This window comes from Zeugodacus cucurbitae, chromosome 3 (genome assembly GCF_028554725.1).
Source record: "Zeugodacus cucurbitae isolate PBARC_wt_2022May chromosome 3, idZeuCucr1.2, whole genome shotgun sequence".
In the NCBI taxonomy this organism is placed as follows: Eukaryota; Metazoa; Arthropoda; class Insecta; order Diptera; family Tephritidae; genus Zeugodacus; species Zeugodacus cucurbitae.
The window spans coordinates 43,780,604-43,798,707 of NC_071668.1; the positions used below are offsets into that span (position 1 = coordinate 43,780,604).

General features: G+C 34.7%; 2 protein-coding genes and 1 long non-coding RNA gene across 3 annotated transcripts; 2 read left to right on the forward strand and 1 right to left on the reverse strand.

Annotated features, from left to right (window-relative positions):
• Positions 1 to 4,670: 4,670 nt before the first annotated feature.
• Positions 4,671 to 5,019, forward strand: LOC128920287 (uncharacterized). Its single transcript, XR_008470399.1, has 2 exons — positions 4,671 to 4,710; positions 4,805 to 5,019. It is a non-coding gene; the product is annotated as an uncharacterized LOC128920287 (long non-coding RNA).
• A 66-nt stretch (positions 5,020 to 5,085) lies between these two features.
• LOC105219420 (piggyBac transposable element-derived protein 4-like) lies at positions 5,086 to 6,764 on the reverse strand. The gene is made up of 2 exons (XM_054227402.1): positions 6,183 to 6,764; positions 5,086 to 6,105 (listed from the first exon to the last, which is right to left on the reverse strand). Exons 1-2 carry the CDS (start codon positions 6,762 to 6,764, stop codon positions 5,086 to 5,088), a joined length of 1,602 nt encoding a protein of 533 aa, XP_054083377.1.
• A 2,870-nt stretch (positions 6,765 to 9,634) lies between these two features.
• Positions 9,635 to 10,000, forward strand: LOC105219419 (protein GVQW3-like). The gene has a single exon (XM_011195540.1). The coding sequence runs from the start codon at positions 9,635 to 9,637 to the stop codon at positions 9,998 to 10,000; it is 366 nt and encodes a 121-aa protein (XP_011193842.1).
• The last annotated feature ends 8,104 nt before the right edge of the window (positions 10,001 to 18,104 follow it).

The following is an 18,104-nucleotide window of genomic DNA, read 5'->3' on the forward strand; positions in this document are numbered from 1 at the left end:
AGTGAATAGTATTAACCTTCTTCTTCTTCTTAACTGGCGTAGAAACCGCTTACGCGGTTATAGCCGAGTCCACAACAGTGCGCCACGCATCTCTCCTTTTGGCGGTTTGGCGCCAATTGGTAATACCAAGTGAAGACAGGTCCTTCTCCATCTGGTCCTTCCACCGGAGTGGAGGTCTCCCTCTTCCTCGGCTTCCACCAGCGGGTACTGCATCGAAAACTTTCAGAGCTGGGGCACTTTCATCCATTCGAACAACATGACCCAGCCAGCGTAGCCGCTGTCTTTTTATTCGCTGGACTATGTCTATGTCGTCGAACAACACATATAGCTCATCATTCCATCTTCTGCGGTATTCGCCGTTGCCAATGTTTAAGGGACCGTAAATCTTCCGCAAAACCTTTCTCTCGAAAACTCCTACTGCCGTCTCATCGGATGTTGACACCGTCCACGCTTCTGCACCATAAAGTAGGACGGGAATGATGAGGGACTTGTAGAGTTTAGTATTTGTTCGTCGAGAGAGGACTTTACTTTTCAATTGCCTACTCAGTCCATAGTAGCATCTGTTGGCAAGAGTGATTCTGCGTTGGATTTCAAGGCTGACATTATTATTTATAATAGTATTATTATATAATAGTATTAACCAGTAAAGCTTTAACGGTACCATGAATTAAGCAACTTTTACTAAAATATGTACATACACGCGTATTTAGAATTTTTTACATTTCCACATATTTATTTGAAAAAAAAATGCGTATCTAGTTTCGTTAAGCTTTAATATATTAAGATTTATGTATGTACTTGTATATTTTTCCTTTGATTATTTATGATGCTACACTCAAAGTGTCCAACAATCAATGCTGGCCGCACTTATCGCTCACCAGAGTTGTGGTAATAACAAAGAGGGCTTATTTGTTAATAATAAGAAAATAATAAACAAAATCTTATTCTGTGCTACTGAGCTTGCGTACACATGTGTCATACATCCATGCATACATATATACATAGTATATCCGAATGTATATGCAAATTTTGTTTATAAATACGATTATTATCCCACATAACCATACAAATATGGGACTAATAAGAACAGGTAAGGAGGGCTAAATTCGGGTGTAACCTCACATTTTATATTCTCACATTTTGCAAAACTTACCGGCGGGAATATATTATGACAAAACTTTATTTTAGCTGTAATCGATTGGTCACTACTTTGCTCGCTATCTTTAGGCGCTGCTCGCCTGTCAAAAATTTCATGTGGAAGCAACAACAAAGTAATCTAGTTGAATTCATGCAGGAGAGTATGCGGATACCTCAATAAAAATTCTATCGCCGCTTGCTGAGTGCTGCTAAATTTTGTTTTATATGTGTTGACTATTCGCAATGGTAAAAAAGACTCAAAGGACAAATTTTTGACAAAATGACAATACAAATATTTATTTTTGTTGTCTTTACTTTGGAATACATTTTAATTGATTACATAAAACGTAAGGCATAGACGCAGCTCGAAACAAAGGTAAACAAAAAATATTTTGTGCAGATTTAAGTATTTCTCCACCTAAGAAAATGGTACTGTTGCGCATGATTTAGAGGACATTTTAGCGCAGGCTTGCATCATAAGTGCTGCCTGTCTGCTTGAATTACAGGATATTGCGCTCTATTGGCTCTATTGACCGCTATTATTGTAGAGGGAAGGTATGTATATACAGTGGAACTTCCATAATTCGAACTTCTATAACTCATTTTCATACAAATTTGCTTCCATAACTTAAACTTCTATAACTCGAAGTTCGCCATAACTTTAACTCTTGAAGTGGCAATAGAAGGCAACTTTCATACAAATTTCCTTCCATAAATCGAACTTTTCGACAAGGGCATAATACAAAATTTAAAATTTTACTATCAAGGAACAATTTTAAAGGTGTCCTATTCGTATGGAGGTGAAACAAAAATATTATATTACACTTATAGATTTCATAAATCGTGTGACAAAGGCATGAGATACAGACGTCAAGCGCTAAACAATAGCAAAGTGCAACAAACAAAATTACAGAATTAATGTTTAATCGTCCGGTCAATGACCAAACTTGCACCATTCGTTCAATGACCGGGTACCCGGGTACCCAGGTGGAGCAGATGTAGAAGTCGTTAGTATACTGAATAAAAAGCTGAGTGCCAAGGTCAATGGATATTTGACCTGACCACGATGATGATTTGACCAGTAGTGACGATGAATTTTTTCCACCAAACGAGGCGGTAGCTTCGGATTGTGATGATACAGGTAAGTAACATTTCTATTTTTTATTGATTATATTGATAATTATAACGCATTTTATGTTATATAAATTGTGTATTTTTTATAATAGATGATGAAATCGCGCCCAATAATGAAGTCGAAGAAAGTGATATAGAAGCGACGTTGTCTGGACTGAAAGCAAAAGATGGTACTCAGTGGGCTGCGACACCACCAAGTGAACATCAAGCTGAGAGACGTATGTAGTATTGTGCGAGAAAGATGTGGACCTAACAGAAACACCAATTTGTTGTCTAATCTAGACACATTTAAATTATTTTTCACACCGGAAAAGGCTGATATTATACGCCATACTAATAAAAAGGCAATCTCAACGTATACAGCGTATAATGAAAAAAATTCAGAATAAAACAATTGGAATGGAAAAATCTCGAGCTGCAGGAATTTTATGCATTTTTGGCTATTTTGATAACTTCTGGCGCAAATAATTCAAATACCGATAACGCAAGGGAAATGTGGCAGTGGTATTCATATCCATTATATCGCGCAGCAATGAGTACCAATCGCTGCTGAAATATTATTCGTTTTATTCGATTTGACGATGCCAATACTAGAACTCAGCCCTTAGAAAGTGATAAAGCTGCTCCAATACGAGACATTTGGACAATGTTAAATAGTAATTTAGCAACACATTATAAACCAACAGAATACCTAACAATCGACGAGCAACTTTATCCATAACGAGGTCGAACTAGATTCACTCAATACATTCCATCAAAGCCAGCTAAATATGGAATTAAAGTATGGTGGATATGTGATGCTCAAAATTCGTATCCACTTACTGGACAGCTTTGCACTGGATTATTAGTGATAGTGCACAGAAAAAACCCGAAATCATCGAGTTTTATAACTGGTCTAAAGCTAGAGTAGACACGATGAATAAAATGCTTTGTAGATATGTGTACTGCAAAAAGATCAACTCAACGATGGCCTCTAGCATTTTTTTACAATATTCTCGATATTGCCTGCCTTGCAGCATATATTCTGTAATATGAGAATAACAAAATGCTTGTTAAAAAATCGTATGAACGACTCTTATTTTATCGGCAGAGAGCTGTGTACTCCATTCGTTGAAAATCGTGCGAATAATGCACAAATTATGAGGCATTTCTCAACAAGAGTGGCGATTGAATCTCTTCTTGGTCGAGCTGTCAATTTAAATGGGCAGCCAACATCATCTGTATTGAGACCTCAGAAGCAGCGCGATTCAACTGGAAGGAAAAATATTACTGGTGTTTGCTATGAATGTCTTCAAAGTGAATTCAAAAAACGTCGCAAAACTAGAAAAATATGTTCAGTATGTGAGAAACCTATTTCTGATGAACACTGTATTATAACCACGACATGTGAAGGATGTACAGAATAATTTAATATACTTTAATTCCTATATAGCACTGTATCATAATAAATACAGCAATATAAATAAACAAATAGTAAAATAATATTACTAAAATAAATAAAAACGGAGTTATTTTGTTTTAACTATTTTTTTCTCAGCGGGTACCCGGGTACCTGGTTATTGAACGGAGGGGGTATCAAGTTTGATAGTTAATAACTTTTATTAAATAATTGATTCTAAAAAATTTTGACGAAAAATGGGTGTCTAATAATTTTAATTTTGGGGATCCAGGCGGCCATAAAATTTTTTTGAGGAGGAATTAAAAAAAATTGACATGTAGATTGAAATGGATACCCGGGTACCCGGTAGGGACCGGACGGTTAAATGTACTTTTGGCGAAGTAAATAACTAAAACTGTGGGTAAATCTATATTTTACAGCATTTTGAAAAATAGTATGTTTTATCAAACACAATATCCAAATGTTCAAACAAACAGCACTTGTGGTATAACCCTGCGATAAAATGTCTATCGAAACTAGAGAAAATCAGTGTATAATCAAGCATCATTCACTTAAACATCGTCTGACCAATTTCAATCTCAATGATTATCTACTGGGAATTAGAAATAAGAAGGCGTTTGAACGCTGTTGGTAATGAAAAAATGAACAAACTCGCGAGTCGTGGTGTTGCAAATAAGTAGCGCAATGCTATTAAACTGAATGTTTGATTATTTATGTAAATAAATATTAATCGACTCTTCACTGAAAAATTCTGTGTGGCCCAATTGCGGAATGGTCTTCTTCTCACACACATACAAAGTCGAATAGTATTTGTTTGTAAACAAAATAATCGGTATTTAAGAGAGGAATTTATGTTTACGATTTGATATGCGTTAAGAGCTATTCAAATATGATTTACATACTGGTGCTTATAGTGTAACATAAGCTTTGTAAAGTAGAGTTACACATACTAATCTTCATACATATATCCCTATAAAATTGGTGAGTAAGTTGAAAATTAAACACATTTAACCCTCCGATGTTCGGTGCCTTATGATGCGGTAAGTGCATCATAAGGGTTTGCCCAGACCCATAAAAATAATGTAAGAAATACGGTTTTAAAAATAATTTTATTTATTTATTTGAACGGATTAGTATTAATTATGAAGAGCAATTGGGTTTACAACTATATAGTTGCATGGAATGTTCATTAAGACATATGGGACGATTACATTTGCTGCAGTTATAACGAGTTTTACGTCGCTTTTTCGAAGAAGAAGCAGCACAATGGTAGCACGATGACCGTTTTGAAGCAACTTGAGCATATGATTGTTGCTGTGTTGCATCTGATGTCGATGGACAAGATTCCGGTACCTAAAAGTAGCGAAATAATTTATTTTAAATTAGTAAATATGAATACATGCATACACATATCTTTATACGCGGAGATATATGTAGGTGTGTATATAATTCATACTCACCTTGATATTAAAAAGATTCATTGCTTGTCTTATATGAGCAAACCTCCATACTAATGGGTTAGTCGCCCGTTTCGTCATATGTGGAATAACTAGCTGCCGTGCCAATTCAATAATAAATGAGCGCCTCTTATCACTCTGCTTTGCCGGATTCAGCTCGTCATAGATGATGAATGAGGCCAAACCGGCAATATCCAGCATATTATAAAACATTGCCAGTGGCCAACGGTTTGTCGAGCATTTGCACGCATAGCCCGTCAACATTTGATCCATTGTATCTACCCCCGCTTTAAATTTATTGTAGTCCAAAATTTGATCTGGATCGGTGCTTTGACGGTAATGGGCAGTGGATAACATAATTACTGGGTTTTTCGGCTTTGCCATATACGAGCACAGACCGATATTATTATTGCGATAACAAAATAAAGTGCTTTTAACATCACGCTTCGGGTTAAGCAATTCATGCGGAATGAAGGTCTTATTTTTTCTTACGGTACCGACAAAAGCCACTCTACGATTCATCAACATTTCTGCCAAGTTGTATGTTGAACAAAAATTGTCAGCATAAACAGTCCTACCGCTGTCCATATAATTTTGCATGAATTTCATGACGACCCGTTCACCTTGATTCGTTTCTCGCTGGCCACCTGGTGGTTTTCCAGTATAAATTATACCTTTCAAAGGGTAGTTTGAAACAGAGTCACAAATCCACCACACTTTCATGCCATATTTTGCCGGCTTACTCGGAATATATTGGGTGAATCGAGTGCGCCCACGACATGGAAATAACTGTTCATCGACGGTTACATGACAATCCGGAGTGTATGCTATCTCTACAGTTTTGCTTTGCTTCAACCTCTCAGCACGAGTACCACTGTTATCGAAACGGATGAAAGTAGTTAAGCTCTTGAACCGATTCAATGACATAGTGGCCTTATAAATTGGCATATTGTAGCTGGCCCACAATTCTTTCGCTGGCTGAGAATTCGAGTGGAATACACCAGCAATAAGTAGCATCCCAAAAAAGCATACATTTCGTCTTCGTCAGTCATTACCCAAGAACGCTGTTTATTACTGGGATGCTTTTCATTCCATAGTCGAAACGCTTCAACGGCTTTTCTGTTGGTTTCCCGCACAATGATACTTACGATTTCAGGAGACTGCAATAGCTTGAAAAGAGCTTTATGACTCGGTGACGCTCCTCGTAGTGGCCCTTTACGAGTAAAAGTTGTAACATTGTGACAACGAGGCCTTCCAGGTGGTGGAGGATTTGAATTCCACATTCTACCATCTTTCGACCTGTATATAAGGCCCTGGGTAATAGATGTGCTGCATGATTCCATTGTAGTTGAAGCCTCAAGGGCGATAGCTTCTCTATACAAATCCTCAATATCATCATGGTTTTCATCCAGAACAGCCTCTAACTCGATTTCCTGTTCTATATCTAATGCTTCACCGAAGTCATCTTCATCTGGAAAATATTCATCATCTTCTACGTCGCCACTTGTTTCAAATGGATCGGACTCCTGTCCCATAATTTCTTCAATTTGTGCCTGAAGTCGCTGACGTTCTTCCGGACTCACATTTGCTGCGTTTAGCTTACGAAGCAAACGCTTCAACACATCAACTTCATCCATATTTACTTGTTCCATTTTATTTAAAAAAAAACACTTCCCACTAATTAAAAAACACGTGTTCACTTCAATTGTCAAATGTCAACTAAAAAATTATCTCTGCCGCTGCCTCCGCTAACAGTTGAGTTGTTTACACCTAACGGTTAATCAATTTACATGAGAAGCTTATATGGGTTTGCACAGACCCATGTGAGCTTAATAAACGAAATTAGTTTAAAATTGTTATTTTTACAACAAATATAGCAAAAATCTTAATTTTGCTACTTCATTGTGTTTAGCACACTACATTTTAGGAAGTCATGGACTAAGAAGCCTCAGATATTAAAAATAAAAGATCTACATACATTTAAAGATCGAATGGGTCTGGCCAGACCCATATGAACATCGGAGGGTTAATACAAAATATGTGGTGTATTAAACATTGCAATTACCTATAACAGGGTTTATTGTCCAAACCTATTTATTTTTAATAAAATTAATAACATTATTAGCATCCCAATGGTATAGTTTGAACATTGGCGAAATCGGCCTATAGGCAACATTGTACTTATCGGCTTTAAATTTTCGTTATTTAAATTTTTGTGACCAGCGGTATTTTCAATTATGTAGACTTACATATGTGTTGAGCAAACGTACAGTTACATTTTCTGCTATGAACTGTGCACGTGTTCATTCAGTAGGCATTCTCCGCAGAGTGAAATTGTCAAAATCGTTTCGCGAACAAAGTTTTACAAAAGTGGTTATGCAATAAGTGTTCAAAAACATAAAAAATATTATGTAAATAAATAAAGATAAGAGATTAATTCAAAAAAATCAGTCATGAGAAAAATGTTCAGTTTATTTATAATAATTTAGTTGTTGCCTTTAGGTAACATCCTGTAACTAATGAACCAGGATACAAAGGACTTTGAAATTTTTATCAATTCATCTTTGAGTTAAGACTAATATATGTATGTATATCTGTCCTAAAAATTGTAGCTCTGCCCATTTTAATTCGGGCATGAGAGGGTTAATTATGCCGAAATTTTGAAGCACCAGTGATGATATATGAACAAGCCTTTGCACAAATGCTGCATTTCTAGTGTGACATAACCCGTCTAATAATTTGCGACACCGGACTATAACTTCCAAGGCCCCAGAAATCGAATATTAGGACCTCAGTGCTTGAGGCTAAGTTTTTACCGAAAATGTCGTTAAATCTCTCAGATATTCAAAGGAAATGTGTTTCTAATAATAGTGTGCCTTTCTTAAGCCGCATATCATGAAAAATGGATTTAACGGATTATGGATTTACCGGTGGTAAATGAGAGATAACTGGTGGCAAAAATAGTTGAAAATGATCCAGGAATTACCACAGTTTCCATTTACTATACATTTATAATGATTTTCATTATTCTAACGGATTTATATCCTGTAGCTACGGGTGAATTGTGTGTTATCTTAATAACAGTAAAAAAAAAACAATTAAGGAAGGGCTAAGTTCGGGTGTAACCGAACATTTTATACTCTCGCAATTTATTTATTTAACTTTATTTATATTATATAATACACAATTTGACCCACATATTCGTCATATATATTGTATAAAGTCCATTGAAAGTTGGAAACCATAATATTAGGTTAGAAGCACAGAGGTCCTCGTGTTCGATATATGGGGCCTTAAAAACCTATGGTCCGATTTCGGCGATTTTTAGAATGGGGCTGCCACACTATTAACATAGTATTTGTGCAAAGTTCTGCACCGATATCTTCACTAGTACTTACTTTATATATTGTAAAGTAAACGATTCAGATTGTCTTCAAAGTTCTGGTATATAGGAAGTAGGCGTGGTTGTAAAGCGATTTGGCCTATTTTCACAACATATCATTGGGATGTAAGGAAACTATTACAAACCAAGTTTCATTGAAATCGGTCGAGTAGTTCCTGAGATATGGTTTTTGACCCATAAGTGGGCGACGCCACGCCCATTTTCCATTTTGTAAAAAACTCTGAGTGCAGCTTTCATCTGCCATTTCTTATGTGAAATTTAGTGTTTCTAACGTTTTTCGTTAGTGAGTTAACCCACTTTTTGTAATTTTTATCCTAACTTTTGTATGGGAGGTGGGCGTGGTTATTATCCGATTTCTTTCATTTTTGGACTGTATTAGGAAGTGGCTAAAAAAAACGACTGCAGAAAGTTTGGTTTATATAGCTCTATTGGTTTGCGAGATATGTACAAAAAACTTAGTAGGGGGCGGGGCCACGCCCGCCCTTACGTGTTTTCGGTTTTCGCCATTTTGTGGGCGTGGCAGTGGTCCGATTTTGCTCATTTTCGAAAGCACCCTTCCTATGGTGCCAAGAAATAAGTGTGCCAAGTTTCATCAAGATATCTTAATTTTTACTTAAGTTACAGCTTGCACAGACGGACGGACGGACAGACAGACATTCGGATTTGAACTCCACTCTTCACCCTGATCACTTTGGTATATATAACCCTATATCTAAGTCGTTTAGTTTTGGGTGTTACAAACAACCGTTATGTGAACAAAACTATAATACTCTCTTTAGCAACATTTGTTGGGAGAGTATAAAATGTTCGGTTACACACGACACACACATATCATGTTTTTAAAGTTTTTGACTTGAAATAACTTATAATTGATTAAAGAATTTTTTTGTGCAGATTAAGTATTTCTCCACCAAAGAAAATAGCGCAACACTATCAGAGAACATACCTGTGCCCAAAAAATAAGGTGACATTTGAATTTAAACTACGTGCGTCGAAGGATTTGGAGAATTACTTTTTTTTTTAGGTTGGTAGAAATATGTTGATCAAAGAATTTGCATTAAATTTTGTTTACGGAATCAATTTTCTGCTGCGGATACGTTGAGGATGGAGCAGAAAGCCTTTGATGATGAGGCTATGTCTAAAGAAAATGTTTACAAGGGGTGTAGTGAGTACCAAGCCGGCCGTGAACGTGTCGAAGACAAAGAGCGTCCGGGGCGACCATCAACCTCAACCGACGAAGCTCACGTTCAACAAATCAAAGATTTGGTGTTGAAAACCAGTCGATTAACAATTAGAGATCTTGCTGATGAAGTTGGCATATCGAAAGGCTCAGCCAATACCATTTTGAAGGATGTTTTGGGCCTCAAGCGCGTCAAATCTCGACTGGTACCGAAAACATTGAATTTTTTGGAAAAAAGGCGCCAAAAACTCAACCCATATCGTTCCGCACCAACCACCGTATTCACCTGATCTGGCGCCGTGCGACTTCTGGCTGTTGACCAAGCTCAAAAGACCGCTCCGGGGACACCGTTTTTATACGATAGAGGTGATTCAAGCCGCAGCGAAGACGGAACTGAAGACCATCCCCGAAAGTGACTACAACCAGTGTTTCGAAGATTGGAAAATCCGTTGGCATAAGTGCATTGCATCGGGAGGGGATTACTTTGAAGGGGATGAAATTGATTTGGCATAATAAATAAAGAATTTTCAAAATAAATACAAAGTCACCTTATTTTTTGGGCACAGTATACATATGTATGTACATAGAATCACGAGAAGATCCAAAAAAGTTAAGAGCGATATAATTTTTCGCAGAAAGAAATATGAAAAAGTTATAAAATTTATCTTTTTCCACGCAATTTCTTTTACTAGAAATTATTAACCACGAAATCTGGCGAGGGAACTAGGGAATATATGTACATATGCGTACTTTCTGCTCTGTAAAATAGCCAATCGAGCATCATATAAAATTTGCACCTTCTGACACTATTGCGTATGTGAAAAACGACATGTTACTACAGGGTTGCACCACTCCAAGTACTGGCAGTTTGTTTGAACATCTGGATAGTTTGTTCGATTGGCTTCTCTCCAACGATTGACGTAACGAAGACATCTATTAATTTGTCCATTGCTATATAAGAGAGAAACATTTTTTTTTATTTTTCGTTACCCATATATTTTATTATTCTAATACCAAATGTTCGAAAACATATGTATGTATGTATGTACATACAATACTTGTCTGTATCAAAACCATTAAAATGTTCAGTTGTTAGAAAGTTCTTTCATTACTTTTCATTTTCGAAGAAAATTTATCATTCACCTATTTGCTATAAGAAGTGTCTTTATATAAAATAAACAGAATACTAGAGTGTGCTGTTCGCTCCTTTCTTCCCTTAGTACTTTTTGGCAATATTTACATCGTTTACAGTTAATGAAACGTCAAATTCCTTTATCAATCAAAGCAAAGGAACCACAGTACTGAAGAGTTTATATACGGTTGAACTTCCATAACTCGAACTTCTATAACTCGAAGATCTCCATAACGCGAACTTTTTAATTGGCAATAGAAGTAAAATTTCATACAAATTTACTTCAATAAATCGAATTGGATCAGTTATGAACTAACAGTTAACCGGTTAATCGTTTCCACCGAGCGCAACTCGATTTACTATCGAATGTCGAAAAAGAAACTACATACAGTAAACCCCGCTTAAGTGCCCCTTCTTCTCATGCAAGACTTTTGGGTCACTTAAGCGGGAAAGGCTCTTAAAAGAATCCCGCTTTAGTGCCTCAAGGCACTTACCAAAAGTTTACTTCAATACCTCGATCGTCTAGTTTTTTCTTTTACAATGAAAATTTTATTTATTTATTATTAATCTTTTTAATAACAATTAAAACAAAAGTAAAATATAAAATTATTTTGTGTATGTTTCAGTTTACACAAAAATAGGAACTTAAAATATACAAAAATGTTTATTCTTATATATAATTTACAGATATGTACGTATGTATGCGCTAAAAATTGTTTTGAAGTATGAGATCACATTTATTTAACACATCAATATGAAATTAATGTACACTTAATTCATTAAATGGTTAATTAATTAAAAAAGTTTGTAATTTTTTTCTGATGAAAATTTAAAAATCTGCTTTTAAAAAGCTTTTTTTCAAAATTTTCAACTTCCTCTCCTTCAATATTGTTACACTCCATGCATTTTTTAACAATGCTCAGCGCATTTATTGCTTCTGCAAATGAAGGTGGATCGATATTAATCATAGAAGTTTCCTCTGGAGACTGACAGACTACGTTATCTTCATTTAATACACACGCCACTATTTCATTGTCATTAAGGGTTCCAAAACCATTTACATTGATTGATTGATTTTCAGAATATTGAAATCATGCCTGCAAAATTATAACAAATAGTAAATTTAAACTGTAGAAAATTACATATATGTATTTATAATAATGTTAAAGTATTACCTTTCTGAAACAATTTTTAATAGTTTCGCTTTTAACAAGCTCATGGTGGTTCGTTTTATATAGGTGAGAACATTGAACATTGAAAATGAGTTTAAAAACTATTTATTGATTCGCCTTTCTCGATGGACAGTATCTGTTTCCGTATCAAAATTTGCCTATAATAAATCTTGAAGCAGTGAATTACTCCTTGATCAAGAGGTTGTATTTGGTGGCAAGAATTCTATTTTGACATTGTCGAAACTCAACCCATTAACTTTATGACAAGCAGCGTTATCAACAACTAACAAGACCTTCCTTTTTTGCTTCCCCATTTCACAATCGAATTCTTTCATTATCATTGACCAAAATGAGCCTGTCATCCATGCTTTATTTTGCGAATAGTATGGCACTAGATGTACTTTCCCCTTAAGACACCTTGGATTTCTTGATTTTGTTTTACCGCCCACTGATTTGATGCACTCTCTGCACAAGGTTCCATTTGGCAAGGCCTTATAGAATAGTCCGCTTTCGTCTGCGTTGAAAATATTACATGGTTCATAATATTTTAGCATATCTTTTAATACTGAATCTCGAAAAGTTCCTGCCTGCGTGTGATCTGCATCAGCTATGTGGTTTTTTATATCGGATATTCTCCCTTCATTGCCAACGCCATAACCAACCATTAGATGGTTCAAAGTTGCAGTCCATTTTAATTGCAAAATCCTTAGTTTTCTGTAAAATTTGCGCACTAGCTATTACCGCATTCGCCGCCTTCATTTGGTCAAACCACTGTACTAGAGCCTTTTCTACTCTGTTGCATGAGCTTTGGCGGAGACGCTTGCGTTTTAAATTATTTCTGGTAACAGATAACTCCACTTCTTTTTGGTTTCTTAAAATCCGGCGAATAGTCGAAACGTTGCAATTGTATTTTTTAGCAACCTCTTTTTTTGATATTTCATCGCGGTTAACTATATTTATAATCTCGATTTTTTGTTTTATCGTTAAAGAAGTTATTTTCCGCCCTTTTTCAGGCATTTTACAGAATTAGTTTCACTAATTAACTTACTTATGTTACGCGAAAACCGAAAAATTTAAATTTGACATTTAGAGATGGACGATTCTTTTCACAATTAAATAGTTGAAAAAGGCGATGTTACCACACAATTAATTATTTGTATGAGTTTTTAAAAAATCTTAAAGGGGAAAATTGCACATATTTTTTTTATTTATGGCCAAATTTTTCAGACATTTAAGCGGGAAAGGCACTTAGGCGAAGGCACTTAAAGGGGAAAATTTATATGTAAATTTAGAGAAAAAAGAACGATGCCGCAAAATGTGGTCACTTAAGCGGGAAAGGCACTTAAACGGGGGTACACATAAGCGGGGATCACTGTATTAATATTTTCAACGTAAAAATGAAGAATGCTGATACGACCAACCACACCAAATAGCAATTCTATCGTGAGTATTGTTTGAACATTGAGGGCTGCTTTCCCCAACAAAAATAAACTTATAGTAAAGTAAGTTTGTTGAGATTATCTGACCCAGCATTTTGTGGACAATCCCTGAAACATATGTACATACATATGTAGATTACTGAATATTATTGTGTGCTATTGATCAATTGAGTGTGGATATCAAAGCTAGCTCAAATTATTACGGCAATGACTTTTCGGTCCAGTAATACTTGAGATTCGCCGATTAATAACGATGCAATCCAAGTTCATATTGTTTACCTGGGATTAAATATGTATGTATTTGTGCAAGCCATAATGAATATGTTATATTTCATAAGCGTGCATGGAGTTCTCGCGCTTTCTTTTTTCATGAATACATAGTATGTAAACACTTCTGTATTGGGTTTCTAAGAGAGATACAAAAACTAAATGAGAAACTTCACAAGCTACTACGACATAGATTTCATCAAATTATTTTAAATTTTGAGTTCTGTGAATTATGAAAGCGAATTCTTGTTCCACATTCGGTATTCGGTAACAATTTTTCAGAAAATTTACCAGCTTTCAACTAGAACATTCCGATTAAATTCGAAATGGTCAGAAAAGCATCAGTGGTGTACCAGTTTTTCGAATAGTTAATTGACACTAAGTTTACGAAACCGTCAATTTTTGCTTTACACGAAGTCAGAGAATACATTCGAACAAATTTGGTTTAATTTCTGAAATCTGGAAGCACTTTATCAAAAATAGTCTTATTACAAGCGTGTTGTATGACATTTTATATTTGGTAGCCGTCAAAGCCTGGACTTTGTACAAAGAGAAGACTTTAGTAAACACGTTAGAAAAATGTCTACTTTCAATTAACTATGGAATTGCGTAGTGATTATTAGGATGAATATAAATGTAGGTTTATTTTACACTAGTTGTAAGGTAGTTTGTAACTAGTTAATTTCACTGGAAGATATTTAAGAGTACTTCTGTGCTCCTACATATCTATGTGCATAATTTATATGGAAATTTATTTTAAATACATATCTGCGTGTATGAATGTTCAGTCACATTTTCATATCTAAGCTGACCGTAGTGCAGGAAGTGTCATGTTTCCAACCACTGCAAAGGCGTACTTAAGTATGTTCTCATAAATATGTACGTATGTATGTACATATATATGTAGTTACATAATAATTTATACCCTCACAACATGTTGAGCAGAGTATCTATAACCGTGGTCCACTTGCGATAGAACGCTGGATACACTGACTTCGAGGAAGCTGGTCAAACTCTGGACAACAACCAGCACATGTGCAGTAACGAGGTCTCTCTGGCCCACGGTAGATGGAAAACGGTCCTTCCACTTGCTGTCGCTTACTGGTCAATGCCCAATAGGCACAAATGCGGTGGGATAATCCATTTCCTTAGTTGATCAAATAAACGTAGACAGGAAAGTATGTATATGTATGTATATAGTTCGAAACGCAAACCAAATTAAATTACGTAATGATAAACCCGATTTGATGTTTTTCTGACTAGTTAGTGTTCATTGTTGGATACTAGTATTATTCCTTACTATTATGTTTCAGTACGAATTAAAGCTTACATATTTATAGCAGATAAGTATACTCATATGTATGTATGTCAATAAATTTATAAACATATAACGCTATAAGAACTGACTTGTTTTTTGTTTATTCGAAAAGATGCAACCTCTGCGAAATTAACATAAATTGTAATGTGAGTAAGAATGGTAAGTGATGGTCTTAATTACGTTGAGCAATTCTTTAGAGGCCTCCCAGTTTGGTTTTCTATAACACCAACATTCATTCTATGGCACAATTGTATGTGTTTACAAAACAAAAAAATTATTGTTTTCTTTTAAAATGAAATAAAATGCGAACAAATTGGTAAATGTCTACATACATACATAATTATTCGAACCGCAAACTTTTACTAGGGAATGCCTTCGAGACAACATGCTGCATAGAGTTTAAAATTTGTGTTCACCCAACAGTTGTTTATAACACCTACAACTAATCGATTTTAATATAGATTTATGTGTTTTAATCAAATTGATCAGAATAACATATGTATATACATATGAATGTACATATTTTGATTGATCGGCCAGTTGGCAAAGAATTGGTCTATGCCGTTTCTTTAATGAAAAAATGATTTAGCAAACTAATATAATAGCAAACGAAAAAACAAAATAAGTATTGACTTTGGTAATTTGTATCCAGCGTTGTAAAAGATCCATTGGTATTTTTGATGATGAAGCTCGAAGTATTGCTGTCACACGCAAAACTTCATCAACCGAAATTCCATCTGCAAAACCCTGCTGAATCTCTACAAAATCAATACATTTCTTAAGCGGAAGGTTACTATTGATTATTGATATAATTGAAAAAAGTGGTTCAGTAACGATAACCTCAAGCAATGAAGTTCGTAGTCGAAACGCGTGGTTAAGCTAAGTTTGACGATCAGGAAGATTTTGATATGTGTTTTGAACCGTCTGAAGGTAGCAATTCCCCAGAAGCAGAATATTTATATAGAAATGTTTTAATAGTGGTTTGGGGACTATAATTGATTGGTTTCAGATACAATTATAAACAGAAAACAACCAAAGTATCGACGGAAAATTTTGTTCGATTATAAAACCTGTAAGCAATGAACTCATAATGTTATGAGTTTGCGTTGACCCAGTTCCAAAAAAAAATTCCTTGTGGTGACTATCATAATTCCTTGGAGATTTATCTAAACTCAATCGGATAAGAAAGTTAGTTTTAAAAATAGATAATCCTGTGTCTGATCGTAGCTTTTTTTCTTGTCAAAAATTAACAAAATGGCGCCCTCAGTAAATTTTTCCAAGATTTTCGGGGAAAAATCAACAGTTAATTGGTCTAAAAAATCGAAATTAAAAAAAAATGAAAGGTTTCAATCAGTTCCAGGATTACTATGTATTCTAAAAGCCGTATAAATTTCATTAAAATCTACTGATCGGTTTTCGTGTTACAGTTGTCACCAGTTCATAAAACATAGTTTTGAGAAAAACGCCTTTAAAGTTTCACACTAGCGTTTTGGAGTGTCCGAGCTCTCTTTGTTATTCGTCGAAATTTTCAGAGAATATTAAATTTTTGATGAACAGAACAGAATGACTTACTATCTCTTCGCTCGTAAATGATTCTCAGGATTCTAACTTCGTAACTTCATTGTTAATTCTGGATTTCAAAACAATCTTCCAACATTTGAATGCTCAGCATAAACGCCTTATTTATTTACACGGAACTTAAATGAATTTGAAACACTGTGTGCCTAAAGCAACTATAAGGTTTTAGCAAAAGTATATTCGTAATTACCTTCTTTAGTAAATATAAACAAGTTTTTATCTATATTAATTATCTTATTTATATATTATATTTATTTCATAACTTTATTTATTACATCACCTTAAACTCTCTTAAATTAGATATTTACAATTAACTTTATTATATTAGACCCAAATAACTCGTTTATATATACAACACATGTATGTATACAAATTAAAATATTTAAGTTGCATGTAAATAATTAATATTTAAAACATATAAATCAATACAACCCGCAAGGTGTCCTCAAATATCATAACATTGTGTCTGAGGCATTCCATTATCCATTATCGATGTTATTTATGAATCAAAACTATTAACAAATATACATTGGTATTTAATTACAGTAAACATTGTATAAATATCGTTCTGCATGTATATACATATATGTACATATAATATATATCTATATATAAGTAACTATTTCTTTTGTTATTTTGTTAAACTAAAATAATTTTTTTTTTCAATTCAACTATAATTTAGTTATATAGAAAATTTACAAACGAATGTTTTAGTGATATTCGTAGGGTAAAGGTGGGTAATATGGACCACGTGGGTAATATGGACCACCTAGTTATCTTGAATTTCAGTTGTTAAATCCTCCGTTATTTTCGTTTGATTTCTTCGTCTATTCACGCAAGTTTCCTCAGTTTCAATTTACCGTTCAGCAAGTGCGGATATTCGAGCAATAGTGATTTTTGTAAAATAGTGGTTGCTGATAATTATATGTGCGTAAGCGAATTTTACTTTTTTACTTAAAATTTATTGTGGAACGAATAAATTGACAAATAATGTGAGTTAAATAAATACTTTTTGCTAATTTTGAATGGTTATAGTTTAATAAATATAGTTCAGATTGGAATTAAACTCAGTTATATCGCCACCACATGTTGAGTGTAATATGGACTACCACAGTAGAGGCTAATATGGACTAATGGTCCATATTACCCGCAGAACAATTCTTACTTTTTAGCTCGATTATCTTTAAGTTCATTAAGATCTTATTAATGTAGGATATGGCTCTTGGTAAGCGTAAAAATTGGAATCCCGAGGACATGAAAAAGGCGATCACAGCGTGCGATCTAATACCTGCGGTTATCTGAAAGCAGCTAAGATGTACAATGTCCCTAATAAGGCTAGCGTTAAAGAAAGACACCGAAATCCAAAAGGTCGTAAACACTAAATTAGGGCGCAAATCAGTTTTTCCTGAAAATTTTGAAAAGATGTTGGTGGAGTACTTTTTGACAATGGAATCGAAACTATTTGGTCTAACAGAATGGATGTTAAGT